At 39.7% G+C, this 23,246-nt stretch overlaps 1 protein-coding gene across 1 annotated transcript in view; it reads left to right on the top strand.

Annotated features, from left to right (window-relative positions):
* The window catches only part of SOGA3 (SOGA family member 3), a 69,990-nt gene that overhangs the window by 1,192 nt on the left and 45,552 nt on the right, over nucleotides 1–23,246 (top strand). Inside the window, 3 exon segments of the mRNA XM_045294305.1 lie at nucleotides 10–488; nucleotides 951–1,175; nucleotides 2,984–3,142. Coding sequence (XP_045150240.1) covers nucleotides 10–488; nucleotides 951–1,175; nucleotides 2,984–3,142 — 863 coding nt within the window.

Raw genomic sequence — 23,246 nt, 5'->3', positions numbered from 1 at the left:
GCTGGCGAGGGAAGGGCGTGCGCGCTCCGCAGAGGGGCGGCAGCGGCGGAGAGGAGGCCTCCCCTTCGCCGTCGTCCTCGGCTGCGGGCAAAACCCAGGGCCCCAGCGGCAGGAACCCCGGCAGCGGCGGAGGGGGCTACTGGAAGGAAGGATGCCTGCAGTCTGAGCTCATCCAGTTTCACCTCAAGAAGGAGCGGGCGGCGGCGGCCGCGGCGCAGATGCACACCAAGAACGGCGGCGGCAGCCACAGCCGCGGCTCCCCGGTCGCCGGCGCCACCGCCGTCTGCGAGCCGCTTGCCGTCCTCTCGGCCGCGCCAATGGCGGCGGCGGCGGAGGGCCCCCAGCAGAGCGCGGAGGGCGGCGCGAGCAGCGGGAACATGCAGGCAGGGGCGCCCGCGTCGTCCCAGCCGCACCCGCAGCAGCTCCAGGAGCAAGAAGAAATGCAGGAGGAGATGGAGAAGCTTCGGGAGGAGAATGAGACGCTCAAGGTGAAGCGGGGGAGGGGAGCCGCGTGGGGGAGGGGAAGTGTGGGCTTAGGGGAGGGGGCGAGGGGGAGGGGAGGGCGTGTCCGGCGGGCCTGTTGGAAGACTTAATGAGGGAGGGGGCCAGGCAAGGAGGAAGAAGGCACCCTAGGCCTTACCCAGACTTGAAACAGAAACGGAGCGGAGCAACATTGGGTTTAATTTAAATCCGAATCGGGCCAGCCTGCCTTCCATTTTCATGAGTTGCACCCATTTTCGGGGCTGGAGCTAAAGAGCTGGGGCAGGCGTCCAGAGAGGCCCGTTTTCCTAGTGTGCTCCTTTGCTCAGCTCCCTGCTCAACTCAGGCCTTTCTCATGGAGAGCTGGCAGTAAAGCTGGGCTTTCGGGAGCTGGGATGGGGTGTGTCTGCTGCCTGTCGGAGGGACTGGGGACCAGGCTGGTTTTGACCCGCCACCTGTCACCGCCTCAGAACGAGATCGATGAGCTGAGGACCGAGATGGACGAGATGAGGGACACTTTCTTCGAGGAGGATGCCTGTCAACTGCAGGAAATGCGCCGCGAGTTGGAGAGAGCCAACAAAAACTGCCGGATCCTGCAGTACCGCCTCCGCAAAGCCGAGCGCAAAAGGCTCCGCTACGCGCAGACGGGGGAGATCGACGGGGAGCTGCTCCGCAGCCTGGAGCAGGACCTCAAGGTCTGCGCGGGGCGCCGGGGCTCAGGGGCGTGGCGGGGCGGTGGGAGCTGTCCCTGCCTTCAGGAGGCTCAGAGCCTCTCGGTGGTGACTATGCAATGCAGACTCCGGGAAGGGGAAGGGCAGGTGGATCTGAAGAGTGGAGGGTGGGTAGGCCTCTCACCCACCTCCAAGTGCTCTCCGGTGAGTTAACAGTGGCTCTTCCAGAGCTCTTGGGAGAGGGCGTCACCCTCTGGGCCGAAACAAAGGTGTGGCTCAGCACAGACTAGCCCTGATCTGCCTTAGTCTGAGTCAATTAAAGGCCAGGTGAATTTATGCACCACGGGACCCAGGATAGCAACGGAATAGATAGGAGTTAGGATTTCTCTCTACAAGTGATATCCTCACTTTTCTTCTCCCAAGATTCCTTCCTTTCTGTACATAACCCTGGGAAAGTCAAATAAATGAAGGGACCCCCTTCTTACTGGGAAGTTGCTCCTTTAAAAGCTTACTCAGTTGAGAAATCCCAATCTTAAAATGCATTTGTTTCTGAACAGATATCGAGTCCAGTGTGACCACATGCAGATTCATTGACTATGCAAACCAGATATTGTCGCTGTGGCCTTGAACATCCAAATGAATATAATTTTATTTGCATTAACCACAAAACATGAACGTTACACATAGTTATGCTATATTTGTTATAAAGAAAGTTATGATGAAACGTCTTATGAAAGTCAGTATATGATTTTTCCCCGAGAAACATTTACTGAGAGGTCACTATGCACCAGGCACAAGGACAAACATTGTTACGTGTTATTTTACTTGGTTCTTAAGAATAAAGAATCCTATAAAGGGGTGATTAATTTTAGTATCATTTTTCAGATGCAGAAGCTGAACCTTTATAGAAGTTCTGGGTATAACCCTCTGGGAGGGAGTAGGTGGCCTGGCTGGCTCCCTACCCAGATTAACAACAGTATTCTAAGCCTTTATACCAGGTAGCTCCACTTATTTTACACTAGCTGAAAATTTCCAAAGATACACATAAAGCATGGGACAGAAATGTATTTCATCCTTAAGAAGAAGAAATAATCCTAGGACTACCACGTTTCCTAAAGGCATCTGAAATTATATTTACAGGTGCAAAATTCAAAAACTCACTTGGAATACTCATCACTTGGAATTCAACACATATATTTTCCATTCTTTCCAAATCAAAAAGCAAACCCACTGCTAATTCAGTTGATTGCAACTCAGCGACCTTGTAGGACAGAGTAGAACTGATTCATAGGGTTTCCATGGCTGTAAATCTATACAGAAAGAAGTATATTGCCAAGTATCTCTGTCCTACAGTAGACTTGTTTTGCGTATTAGAGCCAGTGTGTAAAATTATATACATGTGATAAAACACAATAGGAGGTTTATAACCATGGTGTTGTGTAGTTATGGAAGAATCCATTCCACAAAATTGTTTTAGGATGATAAAACATAATAGGACATTTATGATTATGGGGTCATGGAGAGAAGAAGAGAATAGGTAGAGTCTAACCAAGAATTAGCACTTTAGACTTGAACAAGTTACTTGACATTTCTGAGATTTAGTTTGCATATCTTAAAATAATGCCTATCTTGTGGGATTGTTATGAAGGTTGAATGCAAATATATGACTGGTTCATATATGGAAGGTTGAATGGGAATATATGACTGGTTCAGGCATTGGAATACTGCCTGGAACATGATAAACTATGTAAGAATATGCTCTTAATGGTTGTCATATAATAAACTCAGAGTGTCATTGACTCTATATCACTGTTACAAACACTTTAATTTAGGTTGCAAAGGATGTATCTGTGAGACTACACCATGAATTGGAAAATGTAGAAGAAAAGAGAACAACAACAGAAGATGAAAATGAGAAATTGAGGCAACAGCTTATAGAAGTTGAGATTGCAAAGCAAGCTTTACAGAATGAGCTGGAAAAAATGAAAGAGGTTAGTATTCACTTATCTCATGGTTTGCTATATATTTTCAGACTAATATGGTTGTTGGAAAAATTCTTTTTTTAAAAACTAAAGGGACAATTTGTTGTGCTCACACAACATAGCAAAGACACGATTTTGTACTAAAAAATGAGTAGAAAAGAAAGATGAGCAGAGGCTTTTGATTTAAATTGGTCTTTGCCTTGCCTCTCTGTGAGCTGTGCTTGTAAGCTGTGACTATGTTTCATCGGTGTCTTATTTAAATAGATGTTAATTTAAACAAATTGCACAGTCAAATCAAACACAAAATGTATAAAGGAATTTCCCGTTCATTAACGGGAAAATTGCTGTTAAGGTCATTGAACCATAAATGTTTAGGCTAGAAAAAGCTATTAATTTAGTTTAATCATGGCATGGTTCTTGTCTTAAGAAAACTCATGGTCACATGGTCCAGTCATTATGATGTCACCAAGATTCCTTCGTAGCTCAGAGATCCCAGACTACATCTCTGTTTGCAGTGGTTGTCGACCTTCCTAATGCCTCGGCACTTTAATACAGGTCCTCATGTTGTGGTGACCCCCCCCAACCATAAAATTATTTTCGTTGCTACTTCATAACTGTAATTTGTCTACTATTATGAATTGGGCGAACCCTGTGAAAGGGTCGTTCAACCCCCAAAGGGGTCGCGACCACAGGTTGAGAACCACTGGTTTATAGGGTTTCTTTCTTTTGAGTTGAAATCTAACCAGCTCAACCTAATTATACCCTTTAGTGTAGAGTTCTCTTCCACATCAAGTATTTAAATATATCACTGTGAGTCCAAATGCACTTGATGGCAGTGAGTTTTTGTTGTTGTTTTACCATCAAAGAAGAGAATTAGGATCAAAGGACGTAACAAGAAGGTAAAAGAAACAGAGGAGCTCTCAAGAAATAATTAGGATTGCAATAAATAGCAATTTATTTTGAATTAGAATGACATTTTTCTGTCAGTTCATACCCAAGAGGAAATTTATATTCACTTTTGAGCTTTAAAAACCGAACCCCAGCCACTGATTTGAGTATGCAACAACAAAAGTAACAGGAATTTAGAAGCACACATGCAAAAATCAACTTGTAAAGTAAGTTTTATTAAGAAACCACTACCATGTTGCAGTGGCATAGTGGTTATAGTGGGGCGCTAACCCCAAACTTAGCAGTTCAAAACCACCAGCTGCTCCATGGAAGGTGAGGCTTTCTACTCTTGTAAAGAGTTGCAATGGTGAAAAACTCACAGGGACAGTCCGGCCCTGTCCAATACAGTCACGGTGAGTCAGAAACATCTCAGTGGCAGTGAGTTTCTTTTTGTGTTGCCCATGAAGTGAGTTCTAGCTCATAGTGACTGTAGAGCAGAGAGTAGAACTGGCTCCCTGGCTGTTCAGAAACTGTAAATCTGTATGGGAGCAGAATGCTCCACCTTTCTCCTCCGAGATATGTAAACGATGTGGTCTTCAGACGTTGCAGTTACCCACTACACCATTAGGGATCTTTGTATTAAGTAGGTTTTAAAGTACTCCTCCTTCTGTGAGAAACATGGGTGGCAGTGAGACAAGAAATAAAGATTGGGAGAGTAGGCGCGTGAGTGGAGAGCTATTTGAGAAATTGTAATTGTATTAAGGGAGAAATGAAAAGTATTCTGGAGAGTAGTTTCATCCATTTTGAGGCTGACCTTCATAGCTTCATAGTATTCAGAAACGTGTCCAGAAATTTAAAAAAGGAGCTTGGAGGTATGTTTAGAAGTCAGGCGTATGTCATTGAAGTGAAATTTTTGCATAACAGGTTTTCTATCCTCCAAGAAAATAACCAAAAAGACAACTTGCAACAATAAATTAGGGTAGAGGCTGTGAGCTTGGCTCTTGACTTGTCCTTGAATGTCTTGCAAAAGCTTCTGTTAACCATCTGCTGGCTAGGTTGCAAAATGCACGCATGTTCAAGTTCTTGGTGAGTGTTAACCAAATGGACTATCGTATCATTACCATATCCCATCAGTGGAGAGAATACAGCCTGCCTATATTATTCATTATGATGAAATGACACTAGTTATGAAACAAAATCATAAAATGTTAAATAAAATATATTAGAGAGAAACAGTATTCCAATTAGCAGGCTTTAGTTCCTTGTATAGAGTCGTATCGATGTTGAAAAGTGCTACTGGGACCAATTGGCCATCTGTTAGTGTCTGGGAACCATTTGCTAATGGTTTAACCGGCTTCAAGGGTATAGACCAATTGCACTTAGTGCTCTGGCTGCAGAGGGGTCTCTATGCCTTCTCACATCCATCTGCTAATCTTCTCTTGAGAGTCTGGAGTAGGCACCTGGGAATAAGAAAAGTTGAGCAAAGACAGGATGAGGGTAACTAGTTAAGTCTACTGCAACTCCATGCTGGTTTTGACACAGTTGATCTTCTGCCAGATGCTACCAAGAGGGACCTCTTAGGATGCTGTATTAGAAGCTCAATGGTATTTTCCTCTAGATTACAAACATTGATTGCTAGTGACTACTAGCATTATCATTTCTTGGTGTAGAAAAATGACTCTAGGTTTATGTAACCTGGGGGAAATGATGGGCTCTCTTTCAGTGTCACAGAGAGATATAGATTATTGTACAAGTTATTATTTTGTGGAAACAATGGTTGTTTGAGTCCGGGTTGATGTACAAATCGGATTGAGTAAGGGTGTCTCCAGAACACTTTCTCTTTGAATTTCAGTTCAGGGTTACAACCTTTCCTGACGTTTTGATTTTCAAAGATCTGAAATCCCCTGTGGGCTTCAGAACGCAGAAATCTTTTCATATTCCCTGAAAGGTGTAATGCTTAGAGAAACATTAATGATGTATATTTCAGCAGATTAATAAATCACCCATCAGAGAAAGAACCTTTGATGATGGAAAAGGAAGAAAGAATAACTGAGATCGGATGAAAAGAACTCTTTGCTAGATCATTTTATTTTGAATGTTTTTGTTGAAGTGACTTTTCCATCACCCTCCCATGAATCTTAAAAGAAAATAATTATCTTACCGTTTCCCAGTGTTTGCTCTAGAGGCTCTTAAAGAGCCTATTGCAATAGCTTTATCCATCTTGGGACTTTAATTTTCTGTGCACATGGTTCATCTCTTGTACCATAATGTACTTTCATTCTAGAACACAAAAATAATTAGTACTATAAATTTCAGCAGTGGTGTCTCTCTTTTTCTTATAAGAGTACATGCAGGGTCTGTCTTTGTACCCAGATTCTTTTTACATATAGAATATTATAATACATAAATATTTGCTCAGTATATTTACGGTGATGCTATAGGTTAGGCGTTGGGCTGTTAACCGCAAGGTTAACTCTTCAAACCCGTCAGCTACTCCAAGGGAGAAAGATGAGACTATCTGCCACCATAAAGATGTACTGCGTGGGAAACTCTCCAGAATGATTTTACTCTGTCCTACAGGGCAGTGCTTCGTTCTGTTGTTCACAGGATTGCGAGGAGTGGGAACATAGCAAAAACCAAAACTGCGCTGAGACTGAATAGACTAGATGGCGGGGAGTCTTTGGGGTGCTTTGTCCTCTTATGTCAAATAAGTAACTCAGCATCACTGTATTTCATATTGATAGGGCATAGTCATCTAAAACATAAAGGGTAAGAAAAATATATTAAGTAATACATTAGGGAAAAAGCATTAAAAAGAGGTAGTTTTAATGGTGGATTTCTCTGGCATTGTATTATTTCTCTGGTCTGATCATTTGTGGATAGTTTTAAAATGAAACACTTTTTAAAATAAAAAGTTGCCTTAAGTCTTTTTAAATGCATCAAGTAAACGTAATTTCTTTAGTCATAGCTTCTCAGACCTAATAGTTGAAAAATATAGGCAGGAATAACAGACATTAAAAGCAAAGAAGAGTATGTTGGGATGCATTAAAAAGTTGTCTTCCAGTAACAGCATGCATTATGAATGGATGTTTTTAAATGTTATTGGGTTTTTTTCATGAAATTAAATATACAGTTACTTATACTCTGACATGATTATTCAACATACACTCTTGGATCAGTGGCTCTTTTTTTTATGTAAATTGCATCTCAGCAGAAACACAGTAGTAGGCAGATCAGCAAATACCTGTTGGCTGATAATTTAATGGAACACATTGAAATTTTATTATAAACTGCACATTTCTGGTCACTTACTAAAAACAACAATCAGTGTTGCACTCCCTGTGTGTGATGCCACAAAGTTGAACCTTTATTGGCTGTAATTTTGCCTTGGTTATATTCTTGAAGCTTTAAAGACTTAAGCCACTATAGAAATATAGGTTGTACCTGATTCAATATTTCCATTTGAGTACCTTTGTTCTTATTTAAAATACTATCAATAATTACACATTGGAATGTTTGTTGCATTCTCTGAAAAGACGTGAACCATTGGAGTAAGTCTCCAAACCTGGAGTCGGTTTGCCATTGTGACTAAGTGTCGTTGCATCGGTTCCAACTCCCAGTGTCCACCTGTACAACAGAATGAAGCACTGCCCCACCCAGTGCCATTCACAAATTGATGTATTGTCTGAGTCCACTGTTGCAGCCATCGTGTCAGTCCGTCTCATTGAGAGTCTTCCTCTTTTTGTGCTGACCCTCTACTTTAACCAAGCATGATGCCCTTTCCAGATTCAAAATAGAATGTTCAAAGTATGTGAGACAAATTTTGTGTGTGTGTGAGACAAATTCTTGCTTGCTTCTAAAGTATGTGAGATAAATCCATCCTTGCTTCTAAGGAACAATCTGACTTTACTTCTTCAAAGACAGAGTTTTATGTTCTCCTGGCAGTCTATGTATTTTCAAATTTCTACGCTACACCATAATTTAAAAGCATCAGTTCTCCTTTGGTCTGCTTAGAGGCCATTTTGACATTATCCTCAGGCTCTAGGCTAACCTCTGAGGGCTCTTGCCCTGATACATGAATAGCTTATCTGGATTTATCATTTTCACAGGAATATGTTCTTTATGTAGTTATTGCAAGTTCATGTTTTGATTTTGTACCCCACCTATCTTAAAAATGGATTTGAAATGCTTCATAATAAAATCATAAAACTATTGAAATAAAGGTTAAGAAAAACAAGCATCAACATAGGTGATTAAAAAAAAATGACAGCCGGCCTTATATAAAGGAACTTCAACAAGTTTATGGAAAAATTTCATTTTTCCAAAAGCCTTTTGAAGCTCCTGGTATGTGTTATATTTTGACAATGCCTCTACCTTTGCTGTTCTGTTCCACATACTTAGATCTGTGTTTTCTCAGTAAATCCTCGCAACACTATCTACTCTGTAAGCTCTATGAGGATGGGGTACACCCCTATTTAGACCTGTAGACCCCTGCCACCCATCTGCACCCAGTGTGCATGAAGTCAATTAGACTATAGTATCCTGTAGTGTTATATTAACTATCATGTAATACTTATTTGGTATGACTTTTTCGCACTAGACTTCCTGAAGTTAAGTGTTTCTTGGTTCATTGTGTGTTGTAACTTCCAGAAGAGAACCTGGCACACAATTAACATAAAAACTAAGTTTGAATAGCACCTAGATGAAGCATTTCAGGCCTTACTTTGTAAATGGAAGTAAACTGAAATTGGACAGAATCAGTCCAAAAGTGGACTCTCCAGCAGTGCTTAGTGTAGTACAAACAAAATGAGAAGGGATCTTCCAGAATTAACAGTCTGCTGAGAGTACTCACCTTCTACAACCTTCTACTCCTACATTTTGCTTCTTTCATATCCCAGTTATCCTCCAGGTGCAGTGAGCCTTTTCTGGAACAAAGTTATATAGGCTTCTCAGGAAGGGGCTTTAGGGCAAGAACTCAAGAATAAGAGGACCGCTCTGATGCTCTGGACACCAGCTCTCCAATTTAGTTTCTGAGTACTTTGGTGAGAAAATATGGGAAGCCGGCCTAGGGAATAAGAGGACTGCATATCCTGTGGCTTCCAAAGACTATCCAATGTAATTTAGTTTAAAACTTCAATATTTGGGACAGTCAGTTCAGCAATTCATTTGGCTGGAGAGATGGAAAATTACCCCAGGGCTGCAAATGTTCAATGGCCGCCAGGGCTGTGCTAATTGTATTCTTGTCTCCGAACTTGTTGTGGTATGTTGCTAATAATTCTATTTTATAGATGAAGAGTCTAAGGCCAGGTTCCCCACCCAAGCTTGTCTGGTTCCAGATCTGTGCTAGCCAATACTCCACAGTCAGTCATAGTACAGGAGTCTTGAGCCGCTTCTCCATGACCACACGCATGTTCTTTGTGATTCCAAAATGACCTACTTTCTTTAGGGACCTCAAAACTCCCAGAGTTAAGTAAGGGAGCATATTTAGAGGATATCCCCTGAGTAAGTTTCGAAAGAAGACATTCAGGTGTTTACAGGGACTATCTGTTTTGTTCTATGGAAAGGGTTTCTATGAAGTACTAACTAGAAACAGGTCTAGAACAGGGTTTCCCAAAGTGGGGGATACTGTCCCCTGGGAGCACTTAAATGTCCAGGAGGGCTGCAAAAGCAGGTACCTGCACTTTACCAGGAACTATGGGCGATAGGACAAAAGGTTAAAAAAACATTTAAGGGGCCGGGGTAGGCTAAATAAGATTGTGAACCTGTGGACTAGAACATGAATTGGCAAACGTCAGCTCTCAGTCCATATACAGCTTTTTCGATATGTATCTATATGACTCTGAATTAAAATTGAAATATTTTAAAGGATATTATTCATATAGTGGTGATTTCATTTGTTTGTAAAAATATATTTATGACTTTCAAATAATCTTTAAATTGTGAGGGACAGGATATGCTCTTCTGTCTCAAAGTTTGCCAACTCCTGGACTAGTACATTATATTCAGGTCTTTTGATTCTGCCTCCTGTTTTAACAGGCTTAATAGCTATTAATTTCAATCAAGTCACTTAATACTAAGCCTCAACTTAACTGTTAATGAAAAATCAATATTTTCCCTATCTAGTCTAATCATTGGCATAACATGCAATAATATGGGTGAAAGTGTTTCAGAAATAGTGAGACAAGACATTGTTATGTTTGTTACACAATAGAACTGCACCATTGGGTTTTACACAGTAGAACTGCTTTTTCTGCTACGAACTTTACAGAAGCAGTTTATAGAACTACTGTGGGGGAGATAGGCATCAGATTACTATTTTTGTTACTATCATCACATAGCTTTACATAAACTGATTTAGATTTCTAGAAGAAATTTTAAATATAAGAGATTGAAACTTCAGATCCATCATCTATGATTCAGTTCTTTTTAACAAGCCTAGCCTAATGAACACTTTCGTTTAATTTTTGCCCTGCTCTCTAAAGTTCCCCTTTACCCTTCACTGCATTATAAAGTTCCTCTGACTCCTTCCACTTATCCACCTTCTTCCGCTAGGTGTATTCTTAGCTGTTAGTGTTTCACTACTGATTAGCTTTGCATTCGCAAATACGCAAGTAATTGACATGCACACAATTCAGCTACACTACTTCCACATTCACCAACAGAGCTGGATTTGCTGATTTCTTTGGCTAATTGCCTTTTCTACCTTGCTACTCTGAATATTTTTACTGATTAGAAACATCTGAGCATAGAGAAGCAGGCTGTTCTTTGATCAGAAGTACGCAGACACAAGATACTTGGATTGCTGTGTAGAATCTATTGAGTCACAGCTAAACTCTCTGAATTGGAGAACCATTTTAATCCACACACACATCTATACTGCCCTGCATACAAAGTCATCCATAAATATTTGAACACAGGAAGAGTTATTTGAGAAGATAAGATTGCTGTTAAAGGAGCCCATTTTTATCTCCTTATATTAGAATTCTTTTACTGTTTCTTTGTTGTCCAATATTTGCATTATTTTCAGTAAATACAAAATGCAATGCCACTGTATACTGGGAAGTATTTTCAGCCATATTTTAACGATTTTAGACTCAATTGTATTTTAATAGCAATACAATCAGTCATTTGATTTCTGTGTGCTAATTTCACCACTGCATTTCAGGGTCAGTTAAACTGATCTTTATCCAGATGATAATGACATTTAAAGATGACATTTGAAGTTATCACTTAGCTTCTCTGCTGACATTTTTCATTTTATTCTTAGGTCTTTCACCTAATAGGGTTATTTATATTCAGCATGATCCAACTCAAAAACACTTAAAATTAAAATTTTAAAATGTGCAATATTCAACTGGCTAGCTCAGTTATTCCAATTTGTCTAGCCAATTAATGATAGTGCTAAGCAGCTATTGAAATTAACTACTTTATATTTTTCTTCCCTGCACAAAGCAAAGCACCATTAAGTTGCCCAAGAACCTTGAATAATAGTAACAAATTAGGCAGCCCAATTGATTATATAATTCAAGCTCATAATGAGTGAGTAACATGTTGGTGTATGGCTGTAGTTACTTTCTGCTTGCCCAAGAAGAAAATATTTTCACAGATGTATCATAGTGTTCATTCTTACGCATTTAGGAGGTTTTATTTTATGGAACGTACTGCCTTACTAGGGTAAAACATAGCTATTGGAATCACTAATTCTGAGGTATAATTGCTACATTTAAATTAGCATAATTATGTTCTAAAATGATATGGAGGGCAGGCATGCTATTTTTAATTCTACTGGTGTTAACTTTAAGGATTTTTTGGGTAATACCTGTATGAATGATTCTCAGTTTTCCAATTTACCAAAATCAATTAAATGAGGAGCTAAGAATTATTTCAGTTAATCCAACCCCTAACACCACTGCCTTGTTTTTGTAATTTAAGCTCTAAGATTATACTATTAAATTACACTTTTACAGCATATGTCAATTTCTGCTAACACAACGTCACCAGTTCAAACCCACCGGCTGTTCCTTGGGAGAAAGATGATGCTAGGCTGTGTGCTCGCATAAAGATTCAGTCTTAGAAACCCTATGTATGTCCTGTGAGTTGGAGTCCACTCAATGCGGGCAGTGGTTTCATTTAGTGAAGATATTTTGCTTTCCTGTTCCATTTTAGTCATACAAACAAATCTCGATGTTCAAAATGTTCCGGTGCTTACTTTCAATGATTTTAACCATACTGTGTACATTTCTGAGATTTTTCCCTTAAATTATTTAGATAACATTCTTTTTAAAATAGTGTTATTGACATAATTCAAGTGTCACTCAATCCAATAGTTTATATATCTTAAAGAGTATGTTCATCACCACAATCAATTTTAGAGCATGTTCTCTTCATCTTTGTACCCATTATTGTTAGCTCCCTATTCACCCCAACCTCCCCTGTCATAACCCTAAGGAACTATGCATCTAGTTGTTAACGCTATAGATTTACCTATCTTAATTTCATATAAGAAAATCATACGAAGAAAAAAAAACCCACAACAGAAAAACTTCAATACAGAAGATAGCAGAAAGCAATAAAAAATAAAATAAGATAAAAGTGACTTAAAAAGGAAAACAGATGGGGCAGCTGTTAAATTTGAACCCAACTATATCTGTAGTAAAATGCTTTCCAAAGCACTTTATCTGAGGACAAGACTATTCACATCCTTGGTCAATAGACTGAAAGAATTCGATGGAGGCTTAATGCTTGTGGGGGCCATATAAATGGATGTTGGAATTTCACCATCATCCATAGCCTTCTGCAAACCAGGCACTCATATTTTAAGCTTTCATAGAGTCTCTCCATCTGACTGTGAATTTTATTGTTAATAATCCTTTGATCACACTGGCTGGCACTTCTTCCTATGGACTTAGCTTTCACCTCACTGAGATGGCTGCTTGTTTTAAGACAAGCCTTTAAGACCCCACACCAGTTACATAACATTCTTGACTTCACTACCCTGACTGTCTGCAGCTCCACTTCCACGTCCACCTCCAGATTACGGTGTGGATGTTATCTTTATTTTTGAGCCTTTGCCTTTTTGATTGCCTTCACATATGAATGACAGAATGAAGTCATTGCCTTAAAGTTTTTTCCCCAATGTATAAGCAAATGTGGTGAAGAAAGCTGATGGTGCCCGGCTATCAAAAAGTATAGCATCTGGGGTCTTAAAGGTTTGAAGGTAATCAAGCAGCCATCAAGCTCAGAAGCAACAAAGCCCACATGGAAGAAGCACACCAGCCTATGCAATCACGAGGTGTTGAAGGGATCAGGTGTAAGGCATCATCAGAACTAAAAATCTTACCATAGTGAATGATGGGGGGAGTGCAGAGTGGAGACCCAAAGCCCATGCGTAGGCCACTGGAGATTCCCTTGCAGAGGGGTCTCGGGGAGGAAACAAGCCAGTCAGGGTGCGATGTAGCAACGATGAAAAATACAACTTTCCTCTAGTTCCTAAATTCTTCCTCCCCGCTCCCACTATCATGACACGAATTCTACCTTGCAAGTGTGGCTAGACCAGAGGATGTACACTGGTATGGACAGGAACTGGAAATCCAGGGAATCCAGGGCGGATGATCCCTACAGGACCAGTGGTGTGAGTGGCGAAACTGGGAGGGTAGAGGGAGAGTGGGTTGGAAAGAGGGAATTGATTACAAGGAACTATATGTGACCTCCTCCCTGGGGGACAGACAGCAGAAAAGTGGGTGAAGGGAGATGTCGGACAGGGCAAGATATGACAAAATAACAATTCATAAATTATCAAGGGCTCATGAGGGAGGGGGGAGTGGGGAGGGAGGGGAAAAATGAGGACCTAATGCCGGGGGCTTAAGTGGAGAGGAAATGTTTTGAGAATGATCAGGGCAATGAATGTACAAATGTGCTTTACACAATTGATGTGTGTATGGATTGTGATAAGAGTTGTATGAGCCCCTAATAAAATGATTTTTTTTAAAAAGTTTTTTCCCCAAAAGAAATGTATATTCTTTTCTATTAGCTTTTAGCATTCATTTTATAATGGAGAAGTAAGAGATTAGTCTGATTTTGATTGCTTTGTAGATCGAATTATTTTCTATCTGAGGTTATAGAATATTTTTCTTTACTCTTTGTATTAGTAAGAGTTGATTAGTAGAAAACAATTTACTCTAGATGGTTCAAGTGACAATATTTCAAAAAATAGGCTTACTTGTTATGGTATGGGACAGATTAAGGGAATGAGTCAAGGGCTGATGAGGCATTCAAAGAAGGCTGACAAGATTTGGAGCCATTGCTATCTCTAGAAGTAAAGACACAAGCTGAGGAAATTGTATTACTGGTGCCAGAACTGTGGAGTGAGGTCCGCTCAGTGGCAATTATGAGGGGACTTAAAAGATTTTTTTTTAATGGAATTAAAATACAATAGCATTTTTGCACAAACTTACTGAAGCCATCTCATATTGTCCAGAAGAGTTTTAGTTACTACCCAAGATGTGTTAATAAAGTGAAAGAGTAGATCAAATATCCTGAACAATCTCTTTGCCCACTCTCAAAACCTCAGCATTCCTGCAATACCTTCTATTGGTCAAAATCAACTAGGAACCAACTAGTGTACAGCCTGAATAGAGCACTATGCAGAAACCAGTTTCCTAGAGGCAAAGCAGGGCAGAAAAGGGGCAACATGGATCCATGTATCTAAAGGAGAATAATTGACTCAAAACCAGTGTTAGGGCATATCTAAGAGATATTCTTTTTTATTAATAGTCCTTGATTATGTAAGGCTTTGTTCTGGAATTTTATCTGAAAGATAAATTTATTCATTTATCTCAGAAGGTTTTCTGGTAGTATCTCACTGCCATCGAGTTGATTCTGATTCACAAGTGATCCAATAATATAGGTATAGGTAAGCCATAGGTATAGTTATGGTTATAGGTATATAGTATAGTATAGATAGTATAGATAGCACTGTCCCTGTAGGTTTCCAAGACTGACTCTTCAGGAGTAGGAAGTTTCTTTCTCCTGCTGGGCAGCTGTTGGTTTTGGACTGCTGACCACTATAACACCTCCAGCCTCTTTCTTGTTGTATAGGGTTGGTAACCCTCTGGGCCCTGCTTTTTACTTCATATTATGTTCTGCATTTTGTATGTGTTACCAACAATCTTAAGAAGCTCTGGTGACACTGTGGTTTAAGCAGTGGGTTGCTAACTATAACGTCAGTAATTCAAACCCACCAGAAAGATGAGGCTGTCTGTTGTCATAAAGACTTGTAGTCTCGGAACCCCTAAGGAGCAGTTGGGCTCTGTCCTAGAAGGTCTCTAATTGGAATCCACTCACTGTCGGTGGAATCAACTATATTTTCATCCTTTCATCTCATCTTTTCCTCTGTGTTTTTGCACAATACACCTGTGTGTTCTCAATGTTATTAAATCACTTTTGTACCATGTCAGTCTCCCACTTTAAAGACTCTAGTGCAACACTTCTTGCTCTGCATTTCAGATACCTTTGTGTGCTTTCTTATTCTCAACAGCCTCTACTCATCCGATCTCTCTCTTGAGGGCTGTCTTTCAGTAATCCAAATAGGCCAGAGTTGTTTTTAGCTTATTCAGGATATAATGTTTTCGGAAAACTGTCTTGCTTCTTCCACTTATTCTAATGGTTTTAAGGCTCACCCTGTCATGGCATGCATCAATAACTCATTTATTTTCATTTTCAAATAAAGTTCTATTGGGTAGATATGCTACATTTGTTTGTCTGTTCATGTATCCATCATGGGTGTTTGGATTGTTTCTACTTTTTAGAATAACATTACTCTAAAAGTTCACATGCAAATCTTTGTATGCACATACAGTTTTCATTTCTCTTGAGTGGGTATCTAAGAATGAAAATGCTAGGCCCTATAGTGAGATTATGTTTAACTTTTTCTTTTATTTAAATCTTTTTATCAGGGCTTGTACAACTGTTATCGCAATCCATATATATACATCCATTATGTCAAGCACATTTGTCTATTTGTTGCCCTCCTCATTCTCAAAACATTTGCTTTCCACTTGAGCCCTTGGAATCAGCTCTTCATTTTGTCCCCTCCCTCCACACTCTTTCCTCCCTCATGAACCCTTGATAATTTATAAATTATTATTTTGTCATATCTTACACTGTCCGATGTCTCCCTTCACCTACTTTTCTGTTCTCCATCCCCCAGGGAGGAGGTTATATGTAGATCCATGTAATCGGTTCCTCCTTTCTACCCTACCTTCCCTCCACCCTCCTGGTATCGCCACTCTCACCAATGGTCCTGAGGGGTTCATGGAGAAATTGGAACCTTCATTTACCGCTGTTAGATAAGTAAAATGGAATTCTTTAGAAAACAGTTGGCCATTTCTTTTAAAAGTTAAACATGGTTTTCTCCATATTTTAGCCAAGTTTATTGTCTATCTTATTTATTACAGCTATTCTAGTGTGTATGAGATGGTACCTCCTTTTGACTTTAACTTATATTTCTCTAATGATGCCGGCATCTATTCGTGTGTTTTTTTGTTTTGTTTTGTTTTTAAGTTGAACTTTTTATTTTTATTTTTATTTTTTTATTTTTTAACATTTTATTAGGGGCTCATACAACTGTTATCCCAATCCACACACACATCAATTGTGTAAAGCGCATTTGTACATCGTTTCTCAAAACATTTTCTCTCCATTTAAACCCCCGACATTAGGTCCTCATTTTTCCCCTCCCTCCCCGCTCCCCCCTCCCGCATGATCTATTCGTGTGTTTATGGCTCATTTATGTATCTTCTTCTGTGAAATATCTATTCAAAGCTTTGACCATTTTAATTGCCCTATAACTCGAATTATGATTTAGTTCTAATTGAAGCCCTTTATATATTCTGGATAAAGTCCATTATAAGAGTTTGTAAATGTTTTCTGAGATTTTTTTAACTTTCTTAATGGTGTCTTTTGAAGAATAAACACCTCTTATGCTGCAGTTTGAAAATGGTTTTTGAGATTTTTTAAACGTTCTTAATGGTGTCCTTTGAAGCATAAACACCTGTTATGCTTTTGGTGTCACAGGTAGGGAATTTAACCTAAGAGCATGACGATTTACTCCAGTGTTTTCTGCTAAGATTTTTGTAGTTTTAGCCCTTGTCTTTAAGATTATGATTTATTTGAGTTGATTCTTGTATATGGTGTGAGGTAGGGAGTAAAATTTATTATTTTTGCATGATGATGTCCAATTATCTCAGCATCATTTGTTGAAAAACTTTCCTTGCCCTATTGAATTGCCTTGTTCTAACATAGTTTTAATCCTTCTCACTTTTCCTTTCTTAAAAATCAAACAGAAAGTATCCTCTAATGTCAAACATTCCTTGAAGATTCAGTGTTGGCTCAAGACACTAAAAACTTTTTTCAGTACTTGTCATTGACTGTGAGGAAAATTTATATCTTACAATATTTGAGGTAGCATATGGCTGTCCTTTGTCTACTTTTAGAATATGAAAAATAATAAACTGAAGCCTATATACTCTCAAAGCATTTCTGCCAATGTGTCTACCCATGAAAGATGACATCTCATTGCTCATTGTAAAATTAATCATCTAACATTTTCCCCCATCCTGATTTGTGTGGTCATAGTAACAGACAACTGCTGGCTGACAGTTGGATGATCTCATCTCCACATGTTTGTTAAAGCAGTCTCTATGCATATTGTATGCATGTATTGGGGAAAGGAAGACTGAGATGCAAAAGTGCTGCAGTGTTTGTTTATTAATAACTTTTATGGCATGTTGTATATATAATTAACTCATTTGAACTCTATAATTCAGTGATATTGTATTAAAATTTCCAATGTATGCACTATGACCATAACTCAGTTTTAGGACAGTTTTATCACCCCAATAAGATCCCTTGTGCCCATTTAATTTACACACATTTCTCCCTCCCCTCTCCTTGTCCCAGACAATCACTGATTTGCTGTTTTTATCTGTAGATTTTCCTTTTGTAGACATTCCTTGGCTCTCCTTTGGTGGCACAAATAGGTAAGCATCGACAGTGAGTAGAGATGTTGTGGTTCAAAGGCAGCCCCAGAGGCATGTTGGCAGCCAAGCCTGGTGATCTGTTTCCAAAGGTCACAGGCCTGAAACCCCTATGGCGCATTTCCTTTCTGCACACAAGGAAGAGAAGAGCCAGTCAGGGTGCAGTGTAGCACTGATAAAACACACAACCTTCCTCTAGTTCTTTAATGCTCCCCCAATTCCCCACTACCATGACCCCAATTCTATCTTACAAATATGACTAGACCAGAACCTGTGTACTGGTACAGATAAGAGCTTGCAACACAGGGATCCAGAACAGTTATACCCCTCAGGAGCAACAAGGGGAACAGCGATACTAGGAGGGTAAGGTCAGTGGGGGGGAGTAAGGGAAAACCGATCACAATGATTGAGGTATGGTCCCCATCCCTGGGGGATGGACAGCAGAAAGTGGGTGAAATGAGACAGTGAAAGACATGAAAAAAAGAAGAATTTATAAATTATCAAGGGGACATGGGGGAGGGAGGGAGGAAAATGAGGAGCTGATGCCAGGGACTCAAGTAGAATGAAAATGTTTTGGAAAAGATGATGACAACATATGTACAGATATGTTTGACACAATGGATAGATGTATGGATTGTGAGGAGCTGTAAGAGCCCCCAATAAAATAAAATTAAAATAAAAAAATAGAGGTGTTGACCTATGAACATACACAGGCAATGCACTGAGGCAGCAGACAGACTTCAGGCCTCTGCGCATGTCCTTCCTCAATACTCATGATTTTTTAAAACACATTTGTAATGAGTTAGTTCAGTCTTTCTTCTTATACAATTTATTTTCAAGATACTTCAATTATGTCCCTAGTAAATTTTTATCATGTTCTTAGTAAAAATATAGAAGGAATTCTCTCTTAGTAGTCAAATATACAGACAAAGATAGAAAGAAAATCTAGCATGATTTGAATATACTGGCATGCTAAACTCAATCAATAAGATAAAATTTAATATGAATACATGTGAAATCTATGGTTGATTTTTTTTTATTTTCAAAAATTCACACCATTAAAAAAGGAGAGATATACCTTCACAGATATTTACAAAAATGAGACTCTGAGTGGTTTAAGTAGTTAATATGCTCAGCTGCTGACCCAAAGATTGCCAATTTAAGTCACCCAGAGGTGCCTCTTAAGAAAGGTCTTGGGATTTACTTCCTACAATCAACCTTAAAATCCTAAGGGAGCCAAGTTACCCTGACGCATAAGGGATTGTCATGAGTCAGAATCAGCTCAATAGCAACCAGTTAATTTTATACACAGACACATGCGCACACACACACACACACACACACACACACACACACACACACTAATACTCATAGATTAAAAAAATAGAGAGCTTAGTTTACTATAAGAAGGATATGAAAATAGAAATATGGCATTGATTTTATATGAGGAATGTGTGAAAGAACTTGGGGTTTTACTCTGGAGATGAAAATACTTGTACTGTAATCATTTTCTTCCAATATTTGGAAGGATGCTATGTAGGAGATAAAATAGATTCATTCTTTGAGTCACTGTACAGCTATCTAACCCAAAGTAGATTTGATATCAGGGTAAAATCATTTGATCCATTATATGATCCAGAAAGAGAATGCAAGCATGTTCTTGGTCACCGGACGGGCTCAGGTCAGGGCTGAGTGGTTGGTAGGATTCCTGCAAGGTAATGAGGAGGAAGTGGGTTTCTGGGCTCTTCTAATCAAGATGTGATCCTTATAGGCTAACGCCACCACTTGTCGCTCAGTTTGTCATCCTATAGTGGTTCATGTGTTACTGTGAAGGTGCAAGCAGTCGCTGATATTTCAAAAGCCAGCAGGGTCATCCAAGGTAAACAGGTTTTGGTAGAATTTCCAGACTAAGAACAGAAAATGAAGAAGAAATTGGCTGTCCAGTTCAGGGCAATCGGCTCCTGAAAACTTTGTGCATAGCAAAGAAGCATCATCAGATATAGAAGGCCCAATAGTTAGAAGCCCAGCATGGTGTGAGGTACTGCCAGAGGATGAGCCCCTTAGGTCAGAGAACATTCAAAATATGATGGAGGAGAGCTGTCTTCTCAAAGACAGTCAACCAGGGTGATGTGAATGGAGGAAAACCTGTGGGAGTAAAGCCTTCGGTATGTTCATTCACTGAGGGGTCACGACTCAGAATTAGGTGAAATAGCAGCAAAAAGCTACTAATAATCAGAACTTGGAATATATGTAGTACAAACTGGGAAAATTAGAAGTTGTCAAAAATGAAGTTGAATGCATGAAGAGTGATATCTTAGGTTTTAGTGAACTGAAATGGACTGGTATTGGCCATTTTGGATCAGAAAATCATATGGCTTACTATGCTGGAAATGACAATCGAGGAATGGCATTGCATTCATCATCAAAGGTATATTTCAAGATCTCTCTTGAAGTACAATGCTGTCTGAGATAGGATTATATATATCTGCATATAAGGAAATCCAAGCAATACAAGTATAACTCAGATTTATGCACCACAACTAGTGAAGAAGTTGAAAATTTCTACATCTTAAATCTGAAATTGACCAAATACACAATCACGAAGCATTGATAATTATTAGTGATTGGAATTCAGAAGTTCGAAATAAAGAAGACCAAAGAAGAATTGATGCATGTGATAGTTACATAATCTGGTGTCAATTTGAGGATTCAGAGTGTAGGAGTGAAGTCTAGCCTGTCAATCAGGATATAGCCAATGAGGCCTCTGTGTGGGCATGGCCTTCTGAGGATTCTGGGAACTCCTGTATTTCCTTCTTGGTGGTGGGAGAAACACTCTCTCTCTACTCATTCCCTTCGAGACATTTCTGAGGAGAAGCCACATGAAGCTACCCTGAGACAGTCAGAGTTTCGTTGCTGAAGAAACCACGTGAAGACCCCTGCCAGCACTGAGATGCTTACAATGCCACTGTATTCACAAGACTTCCAATCTACTGCCCAGTGATCTTCCTACATTCTGAGTCATTGAATGTGTTTTGTGAGTCTGAAGAGGACCCTATAGATAGATATTGGACATATGGGCTAATATCAGACTTATGGACTCATTCTGGACTGGGCTGGGATGTTTTCTCAATATTCAATTGCTCTTGTAATTAAACCTCTTTCTTATACACATACGAGTGCCTCTGGATTTGTTTCTCTAGTCAACCCTGACTCACCCAGTGCCTTTGAATTATAGTGGTGGCAAAGAATATTGAAAGTGCTGTCAACTGCCAAAAGAGACCTTCCACAAGATGAATTGATACTGGCAGCAGCAATGAGCTTAAGCATACAAGTAAGAACAATTGTGAGGATGGTACAATATAGGCTATGTTTCATTATGTTGTACATAGGGTGGCTATGAGAAGGAACTGACTGATGACACTACCACCAGGCTAATGCAGAGATGGAGCATTCCAGTGTCGCTAGGGGCAAGCAGTTCATAGGAATGAGTGAAGCTGGGTGTGTTAATGATCATGGGGCAGACTAAAAATGTCTGTCTCAAAGGTCAGGTTTGGATTTACTTAACACATAAATTGCTCACATTAAAAAAATTAGTGATGCATAATTTTTTAAAATTTCCAAACACATTTGTGGACTATGACTTTCAGCCTAATCAAGCAATTATCTGAGAAGCTTGCTTTTACTCCCTTTTTAGTACATTAAAAAAATAAATCATCTTATTGGGGGCTCTTATAGCTCTTAAAACAATCCGTACATCAAATGTATCAAGTACATTTGTACATATGTTGCCATCATAATTTTCAAAATAATTTCTCTTCATTTCTACTTGAGCCCTGATATCAGCTCTTTTTCCCCTCCCTTCCCCACCCTTCCATTTTTGCGACCCCTTGATAAATTATAAGTTATTATTATTTTCATATCTTACATCATCTGCTGTCTCCCTTCACCCACATTTCTGTTGTTCGTCCCCCTGGTGCAGGAGGGAAGGGGTTTTACATTGATCATTGCAATTGGTTCCCGCATTCTCCACTTTCTCCCCCTACCTTCCCTACCCTCATGGTATTGCTACTCCCATTATTGTACCTGAGAGGTTTATCTGTCCTGGGTTCCATGTGTCGTGAGATCTGTACCAGTGTACATGCTCTGACCTAGCTGGTTTTGTAAGGTAGAACTGGGATCATGATAATTGGAGGGAGGAAGCATTAAAGAACTAGAGGAGTGTTGTGTGTTTTGGCGGTGCCATACTGCACCCTGGCTGGCTCGTTCCTTCCTTGTGACCCTTCTGTTAGGGGATGTCCAATTGTCTACAGATGGACTTTGGTTCTCCACTCCAATCCCCTCGTTTGCATCAATATGATTGTTTGTTTGGGTTCTTCTGATGCCTGATACCCGATCCCGTTGACACCTTGTGATCACACAAACTGGTGTGCTTCTTCCATGTGGGCTTTGTTGCTTCCCTGTTCGATGGCTGCTTGCTTAATTTCAATAGCCTGTAAATTTTTATGGGAACAACTAACCTCAACTCTCTCCTATGGAGCAGCTGCTGGGTTTGAACCTCTGACTTTGTCGTTATTGGTCTAATGCTTACCAGGCAGCACCACAAGGACTCTTACTCTGCTTTAACAGTGTTTCTACAGTGTTGTGAGCATTAACCTTTATCAGAAGTTACCCTCCCACTAACTTTGAGTCCATTCCCAGAGAAACATAGAGAACCAGCCACCAGTTCTGAGGACCCAAGGAAGATTGGGTCCTAAGGTATGGATCATTCAATGAAATGCCGCAGTTGCTTTGTCCAGATATGATGTTTAAAGGGAATATTATCACAAAGTTGTTGTAAATAATACTTTAACTCTCATGGTGTCAACTCTAGTTCCTTTCTATTTCCACGTCCTCTGATTTTAGAGCAAACACATTCCAGTAATGGAGACGTCTCCGTTTCTTTTCTCTGACCCCCATGGTATTTAAGAACTCAGGTTGAACATTTTGCTTTTCACTTTTCTGGCTCACCTAAGTGTAACTGGACTCATCATTGACTGTGAGTCTCAGCACTATTAATTAGGAAAATGCTAGGAAGAGAGCAGAAATATTCTTTTTTTTTTAATTAATTTTTTTAATCAATTTATTGGGGCTCATACAATTCATCACAATACATAGATCAATTGTGTAAAGCACATCTATACATTTGTTGC

The sequence above is a fragment of the Echinops telfairi genome, unplaced genomic scaffold, assembly GCF_000313985.2.
Source record: "Echinops telfairi isolate 266 unplaced genomic scaffold, ASM31398v2 ScPeMD7_3533;HRSCAF=4204_0, whole genome shotgun sequence".
Classification (NCBI taxonomy): domain Eukaryota; kingdom Metazoa; phylum Chordata; class Mammalia; order Afrosoricida; family Tenrecidae; genus Echinops; species Echinops telfairi.
Note: the sequence above shows the minus strand (reverse complement) of the source record. Positions and strands in the feature narration are given on the sequence as shown.